The sequence below is a fragment of the Crocodylus siamensis genome, chromosome 2 (assembly GCF_052110815.1).
Source record: "Crocodylus siamensis isolate JL-2025a chromosome 2, ASM5211081v1, whole genome shotgun sequence".
Taxonomy (NCBI): Eukaryota; Metazoa; Chordata; order Crocodylia; family Crocodylidae; genus Crocodylus; species Crocodylus siamensis.
Window position 1 is genome coordinate 281728118 of NC_143396.1, and position 18696 is coordinate 281746813.

An 18696-nucleotide genomic window follows, 5' to 3' on the forward strand; every position below is an offset into this window, starting at 1 on the left:
GACCATCAGTTCATTCTGCATAAGGTACAGAAACCTGCTATATGGTTACACCATTTCGTTGCTATCAAGCAGGATACAACCTCTTGTGTTAGAGGGTAGGTAGGCAAGAAACCCCACAAACATTTCTACATATACTTTCAAGTTTCCTGAGCTGCCAAACTGCATCTGGCAGGCAGCTGAGCCTCCCCTGACTGATTAGAATAAGAGTATTCACGTGCATCATGCTGAACACATGCCTGAGTGTTTCTAGGATTGGAACCCTAACTAATAAGAACCACAGGTGGGGCCATGTTTTCCTATGCATCTGTAACATGTTGTGTGTGGGTAACAATACAGAGGTAAGAGGCTACAATACGTCTTTGCAAATTTCCCAATTTCATTTTTTCCCTACAATATTCATTTTCATAGCAATATTCTGCTATGACGTTGCTGTCTCTTCCCAAAGCTCTCAGACCTCGCAGCATTCTTTCCAAGGGGAGCAGAATGGCATTGGAGGGTATGTCTATACGGCATGGCCAGCACGTCCCTGCAGGGAAGCCCAAGCATGCCGTGCTTTCTCTTTCCTGCTTGTATACTCCATATGGGAAAATGTGTCAGAGAAGCTGCTTTGGGAATGACTCCACTGGCTACTCTCAAGCATGCAGGAGACTGAGGTCTTGAGACCCACCATGGGAGGGGAGAGGATACCCCTGGAGTACCTTCCACCAGCACATTTCCCAGGCTGGAGCATGTGAGGGGGCTGGAGGGAAAGGAACGCTGCAGAGCATCCCTACCAGGACGTGCTGGAGATACATGGCAGACAAACCCTAGTATTTCTAGGAGGGGAGTTAATGTACTCATACAATGGCAGGATGTAATGATTAGTGCTGCCTATGTGTTTCGGCAGGGGTTACTACTTCACTATTTACAAAGGTGTTGGATCAGGGAGAATTAGCATAAATAATCCATCTCCAGTGTAGGGCTAAAGTCAGGCTGTTGCAACCATTTCCTCCTACTCACCCTCACATGCCAAACATTCCTGCGATTCTAACCACCTCCAACTCTGCTCCACACCTACCATTCATGTTATGCTTCGAGTTTGTGAGATTTGCCTAAGTCATGCCCATCAGTAGCCCACTATCCCTTGAAATCCTTTTGCTAAAGCCATTTGCTCTCAGAAATTCTTCCCTACTTGGTTTGCATCACCAATAATCTTGTCAAACCCTGCTTAGTTGATCCTGTGCTTTGAGTTTAGGTTTGTCTTGTTTCTATTGAACACTTTAGGAAAGGGGATAGCTCTCTGTTCTGCAGAACGTCAAATGTGTTGGTGCTGGTAGGTTAGTGTCAGGTTCTGCCATCACACGCTCATTAAGTAGTCCCTTCTGCTGCAAGCAGTATTACCAATAGCAGTAGAATGATTTGCAGAATAACGTAGCACCCAGCATAAAAAAAGCAATCTCTGGTCCAGCATGCAACTGAAAGTAGCAATATTTTATTTCAGTCTAGTGGCTTTTACTATGACAGCGTTTCCAAAAATGCACTATGAAGGATCCAAGGGATTCTAAAGGGTTTCACATTTGCACGTACATTTTTCATAACTTCCTCTGAAAAAGATCGTACTTCCCAACTCTCCGTTCTACTTACTTCACTGTGGGACAAACTATCTTCTGTTTCTTCAACTAAAGAAGGAAGAAGAGACGACGATCCTCTCTTTTTCAGCTACAATGCAGGCACAGAGACACAGTCCAATTACTCCTTGCAACAAAAACAGCTTTTCTTTCTGCCCCTTTCACACCCAACAAAATCACAACTTGAGGCCTAATTTTTAGAAATGCTGAGCCCCTGCAGCTCCAATTAAAGTAATTGAAAGCTGCAGGGTCTGAGTACTTTTGACAAAAAGGGCTTTTTACCTAGTTCGTCAGTTTGTAAATCTATGCCTACAATTGAGGTAAACCTCATTCTGCTCCATACAAACAATTTACTGAAAATCCTAGAACAAGCACTTGCAGTGCAAATTATAGAGCCCACATTTTACTTTTGATTATTTCAAGCAACCTCACATCGTTTTTCCACACACTGAAAAATATCCTGAAAGGCCTCCCCATCGTGCACCTAATCATGCCTCGTCAGGGCTGTTTGAAGGGGTCATGCGGCCTTCCACTTACCTGCTGCTCAGGGGCATCTCTCCCAACAGAATCACTTTCCTCGGGGGACAGAGGCTCTGGAAGTTCACCCTCTGACTCAGGATGTTCTTGCTGTAAGCGCTGGTGTAGTTTGAGCATTGAACTCTTCATTCCCACGAGGATGTCTTCTTTCCTCTGGCACAGTTTGATGATCTGTTCTTTTATGGCTTCCAATTCTCCCTGAAGAGCAACAATGCTTGTAATTTACATTTTCATTATTAATTATGTGACAATACTTTATATCCGAGTAACAGCTGAGTCTTACTGGGAGAGGAGCTACTGTCTCGTCATCCTTTTTTTGGGCATTCGGACAATTCCCCATTGTCACTTGCCAGAGATGCCACGTAAAACACAAACAGACAATAAAGTCTGGACACAGGGACTGCCAACTTTATACCTGCCCAGCTATAGCTCATCTGGGAACACACAGGCTTGATAATTAGTGCTGATCTGGATTCTCACTAGTCTGGTCCAGACACAGAATCCTCTCGGGAGAGTGAGGGAATGCAGCTAGATTGCATTACTCGGCTAAACAGGTCAGCCACGGCTGCTTGCTATAAGCCTTTATAGGAGCTAACTACAAAGCAGACTTTCTCTTAGTAGCAAGAAGAGAAGACACTCAAGAGGTCCTGGATGAGAGAGATAAAACAGCTCATTTCTTTCTCCCTGAAGATGCTTCAAAATAAGATTATACCTAGGCAGGGACTTTTATCTTTCATGCTGTATTAAGGTATAGCAGCACTGCTCTGCAACTCCCATGCTTGGTGTTAAGAGTAAGCCTGATAGTCTCATGAAAGCAAAGAGAGGAAAGGGATAGTATTCTGGATGGATGGGATCACAGGCTTGGGCAGCCATGGAGAAACCAGGGGGCAATAGAGGTGCTCTACTCTTTTTCTCACTGCACGGTCTCACTGCTCTACTCTTTTTCTCACTGAGTGTCGTTCTCCACTCAGCGCTCCCTCTTTTCTGCATCTGTTCCTGTGCTGCATTTCAGCGGGAAAGGAAAAAGCATAACTGACTTAGATCCCTCAGCTGCTTAACCTCCAGGTCTCTAGGTCAGTCACACAACCAGAGCAGGGATTTTTCTTTTCAGGCTTTTTCTTCGCCCTTGCTGACAGTGCACATGGCAGCACCACGCTTGCCTCTGTTGTACTCAAAAAGGGGCAAAGCAACAGGCCATCTGGTTCAAGGCCTGTATGCAGCAGTGCTGGCACAACAGCGTGCCCTGAGGCTGTGCTTGAGGTACCCAGAACAATGGCATCAATGCTTCCAGCAGCTGGGAAGTCATTCAGGGCTGTTAATAAGACAATGTAGAGTGGCTAACCCAGACAACAAACCAGAGCAGGGCTCTGCCTGAGCCACTGCTTCTGTTAATAGCACAAGGACACTGCACTGGTGCACAAACACACATGCAGGCTTTTTGAACTTAGGCAGCATCCTTGCGAGGAATGCCTTCGGTGAGCATCTGCTATCCTTACAGCAAGCTAGCCAAGCTCACCCTCTCCTAAGTCACTCTGGGTTCTGTTGGACAGCGGCTGGGGATCTGCTACAACAGTTGTGCTATTTCCTTACACAATGAAACGTGCGCAGCAAAATCCTCCAACTGTCCCCCGCCATCATGAGCAGGAGAAAAATAAAATTGGCATGAAATAATGGCTCCATTTGCACTTTCTGGCTTCAGTTAAGATGACAGATATTTCAATCTTTTCCCTTTGGAAATGGGGACTTAGCAGTATAACTCACATGCTGCTCCTCTGCTTGCCAGAAAATGGTCAGAAGCCAACCAGAAGCAACATCCAAGTTATAAACACACACCTCCCTCCAGGCCTGTGAAATGGAAGCTTCCCCAACCCTAACCCTCATGGAGATGTGAGATTGAAAAGCTATTTGAATCCTTGAAATACTAATGTGCCAACGCAGTTTTTTCTCTCTTAAAAAAAAAAAAAAGAAAGTTAAACGCAAAACCCAGTTTGGCACACCACCACAATTATGATTTTATTAAAAACAAACACGAGTCAGGAAATGATTCACAGTACTAGCATTAACTCACCCATTCAACTACTAACTTGCAGTCAGATTTATTATATGTACTTAAAATAGGAATGTGCAAGTAGTGTCTGCAATAGGCTGAGCATTTCAGAGGTGCTTTATAAATAGTAATGGATATCCTGTAAGACGCACATTTCCTGACTTTTGCTCGTTTATCCTTTTGTATTTAAATATTGCCGTGATGTCCCCCCTCAAAAAAAAAAAAAAAGCCACTTGTGGGGAGGAAAGCAGCACCTGTCTAACAAATAATGAAAATGTAGCACAATTCAGGATGGGAAAAGGAGACTACAGAATCCAACTGAAGAGCAGGGCATAATTTACATAAGTAAAATATATATTTATCAAAGATGAAAAATAGCCATGGCACTGAGGCTAGCTTCCTACCCCTAGCCAAAACTACCACCACAACAGCGTTAATGAGCATAAGTAATCAGATCTTTGCCTTGTGCTTTCTCTCAAAGGCAGAACCTATAGCAGCACACACTGCGCCTAACACAGAAGCGGGGCATTGGATAATAACTGACAAAAGGATTATTGCCTACTGACTCACTTCCATGGCTTCCTACAGCCCTCTGAATTGTCTCTGCACGTCTGACACCCAGATACTGAACTTACCTGGTATTAGCTCATCACAGCTGAGAGAGTGGGCGTTTTGAAATGCATTCAGTGTACACCTCCATTTTACAGTAAATGTAATGCTGGTCAGTATGCAGCATCTTATATATGCAGTCAAATTCCCTGCATTAAAAACCTACCTGTGTCCTTTGTTTAATCGCAACATGTATAGAAATGATTTAGAGAGGGGAAAAAAGGTGTTGCCATTTTCTTCATGTTATCATACAGTAGTGATGGTATTATAAAAGCCAGGCCAGGTCACACAAGTTAGAAAACTTACCTCTGGAAAGAAAAGACTAGCTTACCTCTGGACAAGCAGCATTGTAAGAAGACAGTGGATTTTCATGTGCTAGTTCACCCAAGTGGTTCTTTAAGAATTGCTTCAACTTCTCAATTCCTTGTTCACATTCATCTGTCTCTCTTATAACTGACTATAAAAAGATAATTCACCTTAGTCATTTTAGACAGATTTTAGACAGATTAATAGAATAGAGAAACACAGCAACGTAATGAACTCAAACTAGGGAAAAGTAGAGCAACCTCATTCATACATCTATGGTTTATGCCAAGAAACTGTACCCAGCCTGCCAGCTACTTCTACTCTACTGTCTTCAATTCTATATGAATTTGCTCATAAAAATACTGTGGCACAGCAGCAAGTGGCAGCAAATTAGCTTCGTCTAGAATTGTAAATGCTCACTACAGAGTAAATCTATGTATTTGGCCAATAGCTTCCTTTGTAAAGTTGGACACATTTAATCATATTCACCAGTACAGCTGTGTGTGTGTGTGTGTTGCGGGGGGGAAATCAGATAAAGAGAAACCGGGTAATGTTTGACTTTATGTTATTTTTATTATATCCAGTTAGAAAAGTTACTTACTTCCTACTGGATCAATTTAGGTTTTTATTGCAAGGTCAGTCTGCACAAAGTGAAGATTAAACAGGAGGAGAGTTCCTGGGAAAGCTGTAAACTCCCACTACAGTATCTGACAACCTGACCTTACTCTCACTCATTTCAACTCATGTGAGAAGGGACTTTGCAGACATGTAGAAAAACTTGCAGTACAATTGAAAAAACTACAAGCATCAAGTGAAAACCACAATTTATCTTGGTTTAGCAATAACAGTTTGTAACAGGTTGCATGCCTTAGGGGTTGCAGCTTAGTTACAGGCAGCGAGAAAGTCATTTGGCCTGCCTAGGAGGACTAGGCCAGCTGAAGAGGATAATTGGCTGGCTCAGAGGAAGTAAAAGGCTCTCAGAGAAGGGAGCTGGAGGGAGAGAGCAGAAAGACTGCAAGGCTAGAGGCTGCAGCACTGAGCCACAACACTGTCTCAGAGTTTGGGGAAAGACCATAAAGTTTAAGATAACTGTTTATTGTTTATGTATGTGCCTGGTTTATGGGTTACGCTGTACTCTATGGGGTAAGTTTGCCCAGGGAAATAAAAGACCGTATTGTGTAAAATGACAACCCACTACATAGACAAGCCTCATGGATCTAAAGACTACATTGTTCACACTAAAATTGCCACTTACCCAGTCATTTAGCTGATGTTTTACATATAAAATAAGCAATTTCTCATGTTACCGGGAGACCATAACTTCTACAAAAGATCGTATTTTGCTAGAGCATACAACCCACAGAATGTTTACTTGTGAACAAACTATATCCGTCAAATAGCATGACTTATGTCACATACAATTCCTAGATTTCAATACAGCACTGTTTGTCCATTCATTTGCTCATCAAAACTTCCATCACATGTAATGGCTTTCCCCGTTTGGAATGCAAATAAGTGAGGTGTTACTGTATGTCCCTTACAGATTGCAGGAGAAAGTATAAGCTATTTTGATATTTTTAAGGGAGAATCTGGGAGGAAGTTGTGACTTTTTTGGGACAGTGAGTCTAACGCAACAAAAAAAATTAAACAACTAGAGGAGAAAACTGGTAATAAAGATAACAGTAGTCTTTCTACTCATATTCACTTGTGGTAGGAAAACCAGATGGCCTTTTAAGATGAAGTGCTAAGCACCTCTATTGCTGTTAGGTTATCAGTTCATGTATATGATGGCACAAGTTACCTGGACTGCTGGGTGGTGGCTAATATTCATAACCCTTTTCAGACTCTTCCAGCCACACCTGTCTCAATCTTAGCAAGCCCTGCAGTTCTCAAAGGACCACAATGACTCCTCCAACATGTCTACCATCCTCCATGTGCTAATGGATGTTCAAAGGTCTTTCTTTAACTTCAGCCACCAGAGACTTCTGGAAGTCCAGTGCAATGCACATGGTGTTATGGAGCCAAATTTCCTACTGAAAGCTAGGGTTCTCAGTATGTCATTTCACATTTCATTTTAATTGCTTCTTTTGTGATAGTACCTATAAGCCTTAGTCAGAAACCAAATCCCCACTGCTGGATACTAAACAAGAAGAAGCCAATCTTTGTCCTAAAGAGTTTACAATATAAGGTTTCTATTTTGTGATTTATCCTGTTAGCCCTGTACAAGTCCAGACCTGATAGGGGGTTTTGATTATGTGAAGGGTCAGCTTTCAGGGACAGAAAGGGGTGAAAGAGGTTAGAAAGAGAATGTTTTGGGGTGTATTAGGACCCACACTGAATGGACTCAACTTTTATAGCCGAATCCACACAGGTGCGAATTGATATAACTACAGTAATTTTAGTCTATAAGTGCCACCCGACCCAGCCTTTTCTCCAGTTTAAGCCAGCAACATACACATCTATACTGAGATAGTTCAAGAACAATTAATTTTAGGGGCTCTTGTTTTTATTAGAGAACTCGTTCAAAAAGGTGACCCAAGGTTACAATATTAGCACAATCCAATTTAAAATGTATTAAAATTATGCTTCTCCTTTCTACAAAGTCTGGAGACCCAGTCATGTCCTTCATAGCATCTTTCCCAAAATATTGTCTACATATGGCTGTTGGTATGTATGGAGCTCCTATTTTATTTTAATATACTGGATAATAGTGGATTATAGTATTAATATTGTTGTTATACAATTTCACATTTAGTTCAGCCCTCAATAAATTTGTATTTAGATATGAAATAATGCATAAGCATGTTAACACACTAAACTTTCAAAAATAAGAGCAGATGTTTTTTCACATTGGTTTTTGCTACAACTTTCTAAATCAGAACTAATAATAATGCTTTACTATGCTTCTTCCTTGTAAGGTCTTAGCTAGCCCACAACTAGTATTGGACTACACTTGTGTTCAACCTATGCAGCAGCACTGGCAAATCTTTGATGCACAGTTTGGTACCCTAGTTGCTGAGAAATTCAGTTTTTCCAAACTGTTTTCAATGAAGAAATTTCACTTAAAACTAGTTAGATACCTAGGCAGTAAAGGCAGATGCCAAGGGTAAAAATTATTAGAGCTCCAGCAAGTAAAATGCATTTCAAAGCAGGAAAGTTATTCTCTTTACTTGTAAGAACCACATAATGATACTTTGAACTTGCAGAGTATTTTGTTTCTCGAGGATCTCAAATATGTTTTGAAACTACCAGTGACTTTCGCTTCATAACCTTCCTGTGAAGCAAATATAAAACTTTAATAGAGAATGTTACATCTTAGCTAAAAGGCCAAGAAGCGATCTATCATATCCCCTTTACAGATATAGGACCTCACAAGCTTACACAGGAAACCTGAGGCAAAAAAAGAAAAACAATCCCAAGACCTGACAGCTAGACATGCGTCTTAACCACAAGGTGTTGGCTCCAACAAAGGTGACTGTAGGATGCTGCTGTACCTAATAGTCTCTGAACCTACCCTGCTATAAAATATGTATACCCTATGACACATTCCACACTAGCTCATGATCTTCAGATTTCATAACCTTAGGTATCTGAGCGCACAATCACAGAGAAGTAGGGCTGGCAGGGACCTCTAGAGGTCTAGTCCAACCCCCTGCCTAAGGCAGGATCTTCTCTACCCAAGCCATCCTACACAACTCCATTGTCTAACTCGGCGGTCTCCAACCTTTTTATGTTGAAGATCACTTTTTGAAACTAAAAGGTCACCCCAGGATCTACTGCACCCCCCCCCCCACTGTCCCCTTCCCCCTGCTTCATGGGCCCTGGACTGGAGCGTGTCCCAGATCCAGCCGAGCCAGGGCCCAATCCCACTTCTGTGCCATGGCTGTCCAGTAGCCAGAGGACTGTGCTGTTGAGCCGTGGCCCGGCTGGGTGTGAAAGTCTGTGGTCCAGGGGCACTGGGGGGAGGAGAGGGACCGCTGCTGGGTGCAGCCCAGCGAAGGCCCCACGGGCCCGTGCCCCTCCCCCCCATGCTCAGGATGAGGCGGGTGCTGCTGTGGACTGCCTGCTGCACCCCGAGCACTGGTTGGGGGGCATGGGTCCCCAGGGCCTCTGCCAGGCTGTGCCTTGTGGCAGGAGCCCCCCCATGTGCTCCCGGATGGCCAGATCTTCCCAGACCCAGCTGGGCTGGGGCCACCACAACATGAGTCCCCACTGCTGAGCTGAGCAGCGCCAGCATGTGGCCAGCTGCAGCAGGACTCGAGGTGCAGTGACAGCAGCCTCTGTTCCCACAGAGATGGGAAGGGAGCCCCCTGCACCCCCAAAGGAGCCCCTCCAGGCTCCAATCCTCCCACTACCTGCCTGGGCTGGGGCCTCGCTTCCCTTCCCCCTGCTCCTGGCTGGGCTACCTGGTCAGCCACTCACTGCAGGGGCCTCGGTCTGGCCCCTGCCCCTTCCCCCCCCCTACAGATTGACCTGCTGGGGCTGGGGGCAGTGGGTGTGCACTTCCACGCATGCCCAGCTGTCCCCCCAGCCCAGGATCTACCAAAAGAGGATCTACCTGTAGATTGAGATCCCCAGGTTGGTGACCCGTCTTATCAAAATTACAATCAACCCTGATGCAACCACAAGTCATAATAACCTAGCCTAACACAGGTACAGCAGAGAGACTGTGTCAGCCAACCCAGGAAGACAGCCATGCCCCTCTGCTACAGAGGAAAGCAACCTCCTTACCTCCTCCCCAGTTTGCACTAATTTGACCATGGAGGAAATTCCCTCCTGATCCCAAATATAGTGATCAGCCTGAACCTGAGCAAAGGGACAAAAGCCTCTAGGTTTAAAATCCCAGTAGAAGCTTTGGCACACCCCAGTCAAATTCCCCAGACTTGCCTGCAGTCAATAACCAATACTTCTAAGGAAGGCTTAAAAACAAAACCCTGCTACATGAAGCAACAATAGGGGGGAAAAAATCTCTCTCTGCCCTATATAGCAAACAGCTAAGTCCAAAGACATGGAAAACGCCCATAATAGAACATAGGCAGAGTTACTCCTAGATCATCCCTGACAAATGCCTGTACAACCTCTTCTTCAACAACTTCCCTAGGCAATCTGTTTCACTGCCTCACTGCTCTAACAGTGAAGAAGGTTTTCCTGATATCCAGTCTAAACCTGCTTTGCTGCAACTTCAAGCTATTAGTCTGTTTCCTACTCTCTGCAGCAAGAGAGAAAAGGGGTTTTCCCCCTTCTTTATGGCAACCCTTCAGGTATTTGAAGGTTGCTATCATGTCCCCTCTGAAGGCCTTTTCTCCAAAAGCTGAACATACCCATTTCCTCTCTTCTCTTGACTTGTTTTCCAAGCCCTTTATCATTTTCATTGCCCACCTCTGGAACCTCTCTATCTTCTCCATGTCCTTTTTAAAATGTAGAGCCCAAAACTACACCCACTACTGCAGATGAGGCCTAACCAATGCTGAATAAAGACGCACCATCACCACCTCTGTCTTGCACCCAATGCTTCTATTGATGCATCCCAAACTACACGTGCCCTTATACAGCTGTCACGCTGTAGACTCCTACTGAGTCTGTGATCTACCAAGATTCCTAGATCCTTCTCCATAGTGCTGCCATTCAGCCAGGTGTCCCCTATTTTTTATTTGCATTTTTTATTATTCTTCCTGAGGGATAGCACTTTGCATTTGTCAGCATTAAACTTCATCCTGTTACTTCCAGCCCACCCTTCCAGTCTGTCAAGATCCTTCTAAATTGTGCTTCTGTCCTCCAACATGACATGGTCATAATCCTTTCCAGATTCATGTAATCTGTAAACTTGCTCAAGAAACTCTCACTTTCAGCATCCAAAATATTAATAAACATTTTGAACAGCACAGGGCCCAGGACTCTGCTCAAGGGCCCTGTGGGACTCTGCTCAAAAGCCTCCTGTCATAGATCTATTTATAATTATCCTTTACTTGCAGCTATTGAACCAGTTGTCTCTACACCTTATAGCAGTTTTGGCTAGCCCACACCTCTAGCCCACATGCAACCTTGCCAAAAGCCTTGCTGAAATCCAGAAGCCTATATCCACAGCATTCCCCCATCCACCCTACTGTATTTGTCAAAGAGGGAGATCAAGTTTGTTTGATGTGATTTGTTCTTTCTAAATCCACGCTGAGTGCTTGTGGACTGCCTTCTCTCCGCCAGATAGTTACAAATGGACTTCCTTAGGATATGCTCCAGTAAGCCCCTTTCCTAGGTATTGAGGAGAGGCTAACTGGTCTAGTTCCCTGTGTCCTCCTTTTTGGTTTTTTTTTAAAGAGGGGCACTATGTTGGCCCTTTTCTAGTCCGTTGGTCCCTGGTCTGTCCTCCACAACTTCATGACGATCATTGCCAAGGGCTCTGAGATCTGTGTCAGTTTCTTTGGCACCCTGGGATAAAATTCATCAAGCCCTGCTGACCTGAATTCATTCAGACCCACCAAAACCTCTGACTCTCTCTTTTGTTCTCATGCCTCAGCTAGCCCCCTTCCTTATCCAAATAATCTTTGTTAGGTAGGTGTCTGACTGCACTTTTTTTTTTGAAGACTGAGACAAGTAGCTGTTGCCATGGGTGACTGGTGCCACCTTAGTTGGGGGGGGGGGCATGCCCCTCCCTTCGACCAGTCCTGCCAACTGGAGTGGGAGGGTCCCCCACGGACGATCCTGTGGTCCGGGAGGGGTGTCCCCACCAGGTGATCCCGCAACGACCAATCGCTGCACTTGCTGCAGCCGCTTCTGGGAATGCAGCAATTAGCCAGTGCTTGCAGGGGGGGCACTGGTGTTGCCACCTTCCCCCCCATGCTTGCCTAAGCGGTGAATGTGACCATCAGGGGTTGCACACATGCTCTCAGGGAGTGCACATGCACCCCCTATGCATCACCACTGGCTGTTGCATCGTTTGTTAAGATTTCACCCTGACTAGTTAGTGGGCCTACAGCTTCCTGGGTCTTTCTTTTCTGGCCGACATGTCTAGGGCAAACATAGCAACCTTCATATACTAACTGCAACAGGTGTGTCCTTGAACTGTAAACTGCTTTGCAAGAGCCTCTGAAGTTCTGATGTGCTCCCTTGATTAGAGAATGCACTAAATGTGCATTTAGAAATACACTTTTAATTGGTAACATCCTGCTGAGAAATGGAGGGGCCATTTTAGATGACTTGGCTCTGAGCTTCTGTTCCTGGGCTCATTCAGGAAGAAGAACAGCTTATCACCAGCAGAAGCTCAGGTGTAGTTTTTAACGCCAGGTCAAGAAATGTACTGTTTATCAATTTGAGACTGGATAAGTCACAAGGGAGAAAAATGCCTGATTATGTGCCTTACTACTATACAAAGATCTGAAACGCCCCCTTTAAAAACCAAGTTTGCCTTGTTCATATTTTACCACAATCAACTAATTACCTTACTACCAAGTGCTAACATCAAAGAAACAGAATGTCCATGTCCTGTTGAATCTTTAAGGGCCTCAATTTCACAGAGGTTGAGCATTTACCCCCAGTTGTCTTTCTTGCTTGGTGCAGGGGGCTGGACCCGATGATCTTCCAAAGTCCCTTCTGGCCTTACAATGTATGAATCTATAGCAAGGGAGGCCAACCTGTGGCACAGGCAGCCTCTGTGTGGCATGCTACAGACTGGGAAGGGGGACAGGTGGCACAGTGGCAGAAAAGGCAGGGAGTAGAAGGAAGAGCAACAGATGTGGCAGAGAGCAGAAAGCAGGTTAACAGATCAGGCAGAGGAAGGGCATCAGAGTATCATATGGGAGAGCGGCAGGCTAATTTGTGTCACACCTACCAAAAAGACTGGTTTACAGACTATCGGGAGCTTAAGCCACTTGACTCTTAATATATGTACTGCTGTTATTTAATACCATGAAGTACTACAAGGTGCCATAAGGCATTAATCATACAGGAAAATAAGCTATCATCTGGCTTAGCTAAATTCTAATGTGAAATGAATTCCAAGATAGTTCGTGTGCTTTGTTCTTCTGTTAAATTACCCAGCTAAACAAAGATAAGAGATGTGGCAGGTATATTATATTCCTGTCTTGACAATCTAGTCACCAAAAAGTTATTATAATATTAAAAGGAGTTTTGTATGAGACAGTTTTTAACAAACGAATCTGATATCAAAAGGATTTTACCTCTAGCAGCTCATTGTGTTCTATGGTAACTTTCTCTAATGTTTTCAGTTCTTTTGAAAGTTGGTTTGCTCGTTGGAAGACCAAGAGAGGTTGCATTTTTGCTCCTGGTGACTTAAGAGCTGCTTTACAGGACTGTATCTGAGTGATGCTTTTCTGCATGGGCCCAATGTGATCAAGAATAACCTAAAATATAGAATGGATGATGAACATGCTATGAAACAGGAACAACAATCATTTTAAAATTACATTACTGCGACCCTGCTGAAAAGCTCTCTTACGTAAACTCTCGATGACAGGATTAAGAACTTCATATTCAGAGAGTTTTAGCTTTTAATGCTTAAAAGAAAATATATGATAAGACTGTATAAGGCAAAAGGCACCCATAAATGACACCCCGGTCTATTTTTCAGACACGAGCCTTATGATGAAATTACTATATCTTGTTGACTATACAATCAGGATATACACAGAACATTTTATCTGTAAAAAAAATTGCGAACTGAGAATTATGTTTAATGTATTATCATTTACTGAGTGAATGGATTCCTTTAACATTTCAGTGACCTCTTTCACTAGTTTCGAGTAAAGTCTGCCCGATTCTAGAATTAGACCGTACGTCCCAGTACAAAGTTCATGGAAGGTTTAATGGTTAATTTAGACAAAGGCAGACTGACATTTCTGTTTCTCACAATGTTATTTAGGAACATGGAACTTTATTAGGGCTTTCTGTGCACTGAGAAATTGGGGCTGTGTTTTCAAAGAAAATATTTTGTCGTATTTCTTAGTTCCCCACATACTACTGCATCTACAATAAGTCTCTTTTAACAAACAGCTGCACACACACAACTAACCAAATTTGCACCCTGCCTCTGAAACCATGTCAGTAAATTCTGAATGTAGATCTGATGAAACGGTGACTTGTAAAACACAGAAAAAAAGCAAGAGTTTCTTACTATTTTGAGTTATTTCACCTAGGCACAGAAAGTAGAACTAACTGATAATTTATAGTCTGCTCTCATAAAACTTCTTCTTACCTGAATACATCAGCATGTTTCACAATTAGTGTAAATGAGGGTCAGGTTTAATAATGTATACCCACCTGTCCATGTTTAAGATGATCCTTGGGAGAAAAATCTAAAAGATCTTCTGATGACAGGATTGTTTTAATTTTGGCAATATCCTTCTCCATCGCTTTTACATCAGATTCAATAATGTCCACCTCCTAGATTTTTGGGACAAATCAAAATATTTCTGGACTGGAATTATATGCTACTGTTATATGAATTCTAATGATGGTTATTCTTAATAATGCTATCTTAATGAAACTGAAGATTTTATCCAAGATCTCAACACGTACTCAATTTCAGCCAAAATACAAATTTTCTTATCAAGCAAGCTAGAACCACAATGCACATGCACAAACAACATATGAATTTCATTTAAATATTTTATATTAATAACACATTTTCAAACCGCCCTACAAAACAGATCAAACGGTCTGTGTTCTTACAAAATGCTTTCATCAGAATTAAATCAGAAAGCGAACTGTACTTAACTGAACCTTGCTACAAAAATTTCAAAAGAGCAGAGAATGAGTGCTGCCACGTGTACAATCACTGTTAGGTTGGGGGTGGGGGGGTGTTATCAAAAGTTGCTTGGTGTCAAACTCACTTTGTGCCCTGGGGCTACAGGACTCTTTGCAGGCCAGATCCAGCCCACATCATGAGCAAATGGCAGTGGCTGTTGCAGCAGCAGCAGGGGTAGATCCAGATCTCACCCAGAGAACATGGCAGCAGTTCCAGATTTGAACTGGAGGCACACGATCCTAACTCCGGCCCCTGATGTATGCCCTGGGCCAGAGCCAGAGCTACCACTGCTGTGCGCCCCAGGTTGCAGCAGCAGTTCCAGCTGTAGCTCCCACACAGGGCACACAGTGGGGTGGGCAGCCATGGAGATAGGGCTACGGCAGTGGCAACAGGTGAAGTAGCTATAGGTCAGCTGGAGTGGTGTCAGCCCTCACTTGCTCTCCTGCTGCAGATTGCCATGTCCACCAGTAGTCCAGTGAGCCAGCCAGAGCGGCTCCATGGGCCAGAGCCAGCCTGTGAGCAATGTGTTTGACACCCCTGACAAAAATGTCTTGCAGATGCTCCTGGTCATAAATTAGAGGGGGAATTAGGTATTAATAGTCATTTGGTCTGGAAATGATCAGTTTTGAATCTTGGCAGGGAATCAAAGTAAGTTTGAATCTTACCCACTGCCAGCAATGGTAAAAGTTTTTGGGGCCACTGCACATGTATACATGATGAAATTTGTCATAAGCACCCAGGCAGATACTGTCACTCCAGAATAACAACAGTAACACGATGATGTATCCTGGTATAAATACAATAATAGATTTCTGCTGCTAAATTTCCCCTCAGCAAAAAGGTCTTTGAGGACTGTGTCTTTCCTCTTAATACAGATAAGATATATGTCTTAAAATAATTTCACCATTACTGTTAAATGTTACAGCTTAATTAAATGTCACGCTAGTCTGATTTTATCTTTTAAATGATGCATTTACTACCTCTGTTTCACTCATCTACTGAAATGCCAATAAAAGATGCTTTGGAAACGACACGAACTTACATCTGCCATCTGCTGGATCCGAGGAAGGATTTTCAGTATCTTTTGCTGTAAATTTGTGACTTGGCCATTGACTTCATTCAGCTGTTGCACCATGTTGCCCATTTCAAAGATTGACGATAATTCACCTAGTTCTGAGTAAATGCTATGCAGAAGGTTTTGCTTCTGTTCTGAATCCTCTAAAGCCATCTAGAAAAAAAAAAAAAAAGATATTCAATATTGGAAATATTTAGATTGCCTTAATCACTGGAATAAACTTCATTTCGCAAAGCTTAATGTCAGAAGGGACTGTCTGATCTCCTTTGTCACACAGATCATTACATTTCCCTATGTTGAGCCAATATTTTGTGTTACACTAGTGTATCTCAAGCCCCCTGGGCCATCCCAGGCAGAACCAAGAAGAAGAGTATGCCAGCAATGTCCCAAATCCTGGCCAGGAAGGGAAGTGATTAGGAGAAATATGCCTTAAAAAGCACAGCAGACAATTTATAGCCCATTCAGCAGAGGAAGACAACACATCTCTAAGGTCTCAGCCAATCTGCCATAAGAGAAAATTCTTTCCAGAATGACGCATCAGCCAGGCACCTACGAAAGAAGTTTTTCTAGATCAGTGCTGATCCAGAAATCTGGTATAATGTCTGATGTGGAAAGCTAGAAACAAACAGAGCAAACCAACACTAGAGAATACACCTGGACAATTTTGTAGTGCGGAGAAATTTCCTTCCTGACCCCTGTAGGTAACCAACTGACATCTTGAAGCATGAGATTATAATCAATACCATTGTGCAAAGCTAGAAGTTTTAGGAGTGTGTAGAAGGCAATCCATGAATTAAATGGATGAACAGAGATCAGCTCCAACAAAACTCTGTTGCAATCCCAAATTCATTAGCCTTCCAGTCCTCAAACGTTCCATATTGGAAAGAATTTATTTAAATACAATCAACTAATCCTTGGGTTAACATGGATAATGTTGCATTTGCAGTCTCTATGGCAGACTTTGCCATTCAGGCAAATATAACAACAACTCATTTTCAGCTTCTTTTCTAGTAAAATACCTGGTACAGGGAATTCGGTTGTAGCCATGTTGATCTAAGGACACAGGCTGACAAGCTTCTTCTGTTCCCTTCCCCTTTCTCCCCTCTCCTCCCCTCCCCTTCTGCCATTCGTTTTCATAATGTCCAGCTATTTCCTTTTTCTCAGACAGCCTCTTTACCATAGTCTCGCTTACTCACCTTTGACCTCCCCTCCTTCCTTGCTCTACCTTTGGTTTTCCAAATTTCTACCTATTTACATTCTCACTGACATCCTGTCACACTTTTAGCTTCTCTCATTCCTCGGAGTGTCCGACCAGCAAAGACTCCCTATGACTGATGAAGGGTGACTGTGCTTGAAAGTTTGCGAAGAACTTTTTTTCCCCAACTACTCAGCTTGTCTAATAAAAGATATCACATCTACCTAAGGAACCTTGCCTGGTACAGGGAAGGAATTTTGAGGAATTTTTACATTTAAAAAAAATTATATCTGCACCTGCAAACACTCCTCTAGGTTAAATTAATGAGTTCTAATCCCAAAAACTCAAACTTCATATGCAGAAGTCAGTTGTTACAGCATTCAGCCTATGACGTCAATTTTTCCCTGGTAATATTATGAACACAGAACTGTTAATATTACTTATCCAAATCAACATTCAGGAACACAGATAAACAGACTTATCAGTTGTGGTTCATTCAAAATACTTCATAAATGAATGCTGAATCCAAAAACTGCAGGAATACTGCCTCCATAAGGCTCTAGCGCTTGATATAGTACAAAACAGGGGCTGTCAACTGGGGGTATGTGTGGCCCCGGGGGTACTTGGGAAGACCCTAGGGGGTACATGTGGGTGGGTGGGGACACAGTGCTGCCACCACCACCCCGCACTGCCGCCTCCCAAGAGCAGGGCTAGGGCAGGGCGAGGGCAGTGGTGCTCTTCTGCAGGTCACGTAGGCACTGCCCAACTGGCCAGACTGGGGGGATAGCTTGCATGCAGCAGGCACCGTCACCACTCACCCCCATGCTGGCGCTGCGCCACCCCCACTTCCCCCAGCTCCGGGTCTAGCTGCACACCACCCCCCTCCTCTCTCTGCTCCGCATCTGGCCGCTGGGGGGGGTACACTCACTAAAAAATGTTGAAAACCCCTGGGGCACAGCAATGTTCCAAAAAATAACTGCCATGTATATCACTTTTGCAAGACCTATACATCCACTGCAAAAACATCTCCCACATTGTGATATGGCTGCTGACTTTTTTCATAATAATGACATTTTTACTCAGTCAGATTTTTCAGTGGACTTCCCTATTTCTACCTGAAAAATGTATGGGTGCAAGATCTATGTCTACAAGTGGGCAATGGCTACATACAGCAGGTTAAATGTTTATAATTGGGGCTCCCCATATAGAAAATGTGTATATACACTTACTTGCAGGGCATTGGCATGTTTACTCAAGGCTTTTGCAGAGTCCTTTCTAGATTCAGCTGTTAGCAAACAATTGGTATTTTCTATCCACACTTGCAAGCTTTTCAAGAGTTCTTCATACTCCTCCATCTTACTAGTGGCCTATAAAATTAAAAAAACCCCATTTAAATGTCTGTTTTGTAACAGTTAACATACCTTATAAACTAAAGGCTTGAAACAGTTATTATTAAGGTCCTTTTTTTTTTTTTTTTAAGTACTCAAGTTTAGAAAACTGGACTAAGTTGAAACTTGAGTTCAAACCTCAGCTGAGACATGGACCTTCTGTGTAACATTGGGC

The 18696-nt window shown here is 43.3% G+C and overlaps 1 protein-coding gene across 3 annotated transcripts in view; it reads right to left on the reverse strand.

Annotated features, from left to right (window-relative positions):
• SYNE2 (spectrin repeat containing nuclear envelope protein 2) overlaps window positions 1-18696 on the reverse strand; it is a 280784-nt gene that overhangs the window by 109807 nt on the left and 152281 nt on the right. For all 3 annotated transcript variants that reach the window (XM_090034211.1, XM_090034213.1, XM_090034212.1), the window contains 7 exons: window positions 18363-18500; window positions 15906-16091; window positions 14377-14499; window positions 13278-13460; window positions 5132-5257; window positions 2145-2342; window positions 1624-1698 (listed from right to left, as the gene is read on the reverse strand). In XM_090034211.1, coding sequence (XP_089890337.1) covers window positions 1624-1698; window positions 2145-2342; window positions 5132-5257; window positions 13278-13460; window positions 14377-14499; window positions 15906-16091; window positions 18363-18500 — 1029 coding nt within the window. The remainder of the gene's footprint in view (window positions 1-1623; window positions 1699-2144; window positions 2343-5131; window positions 5258-13277; window positions 13461-14376; window positions 14500-15905; window positions 16092-18362; window positions 18501-18696) is intronic.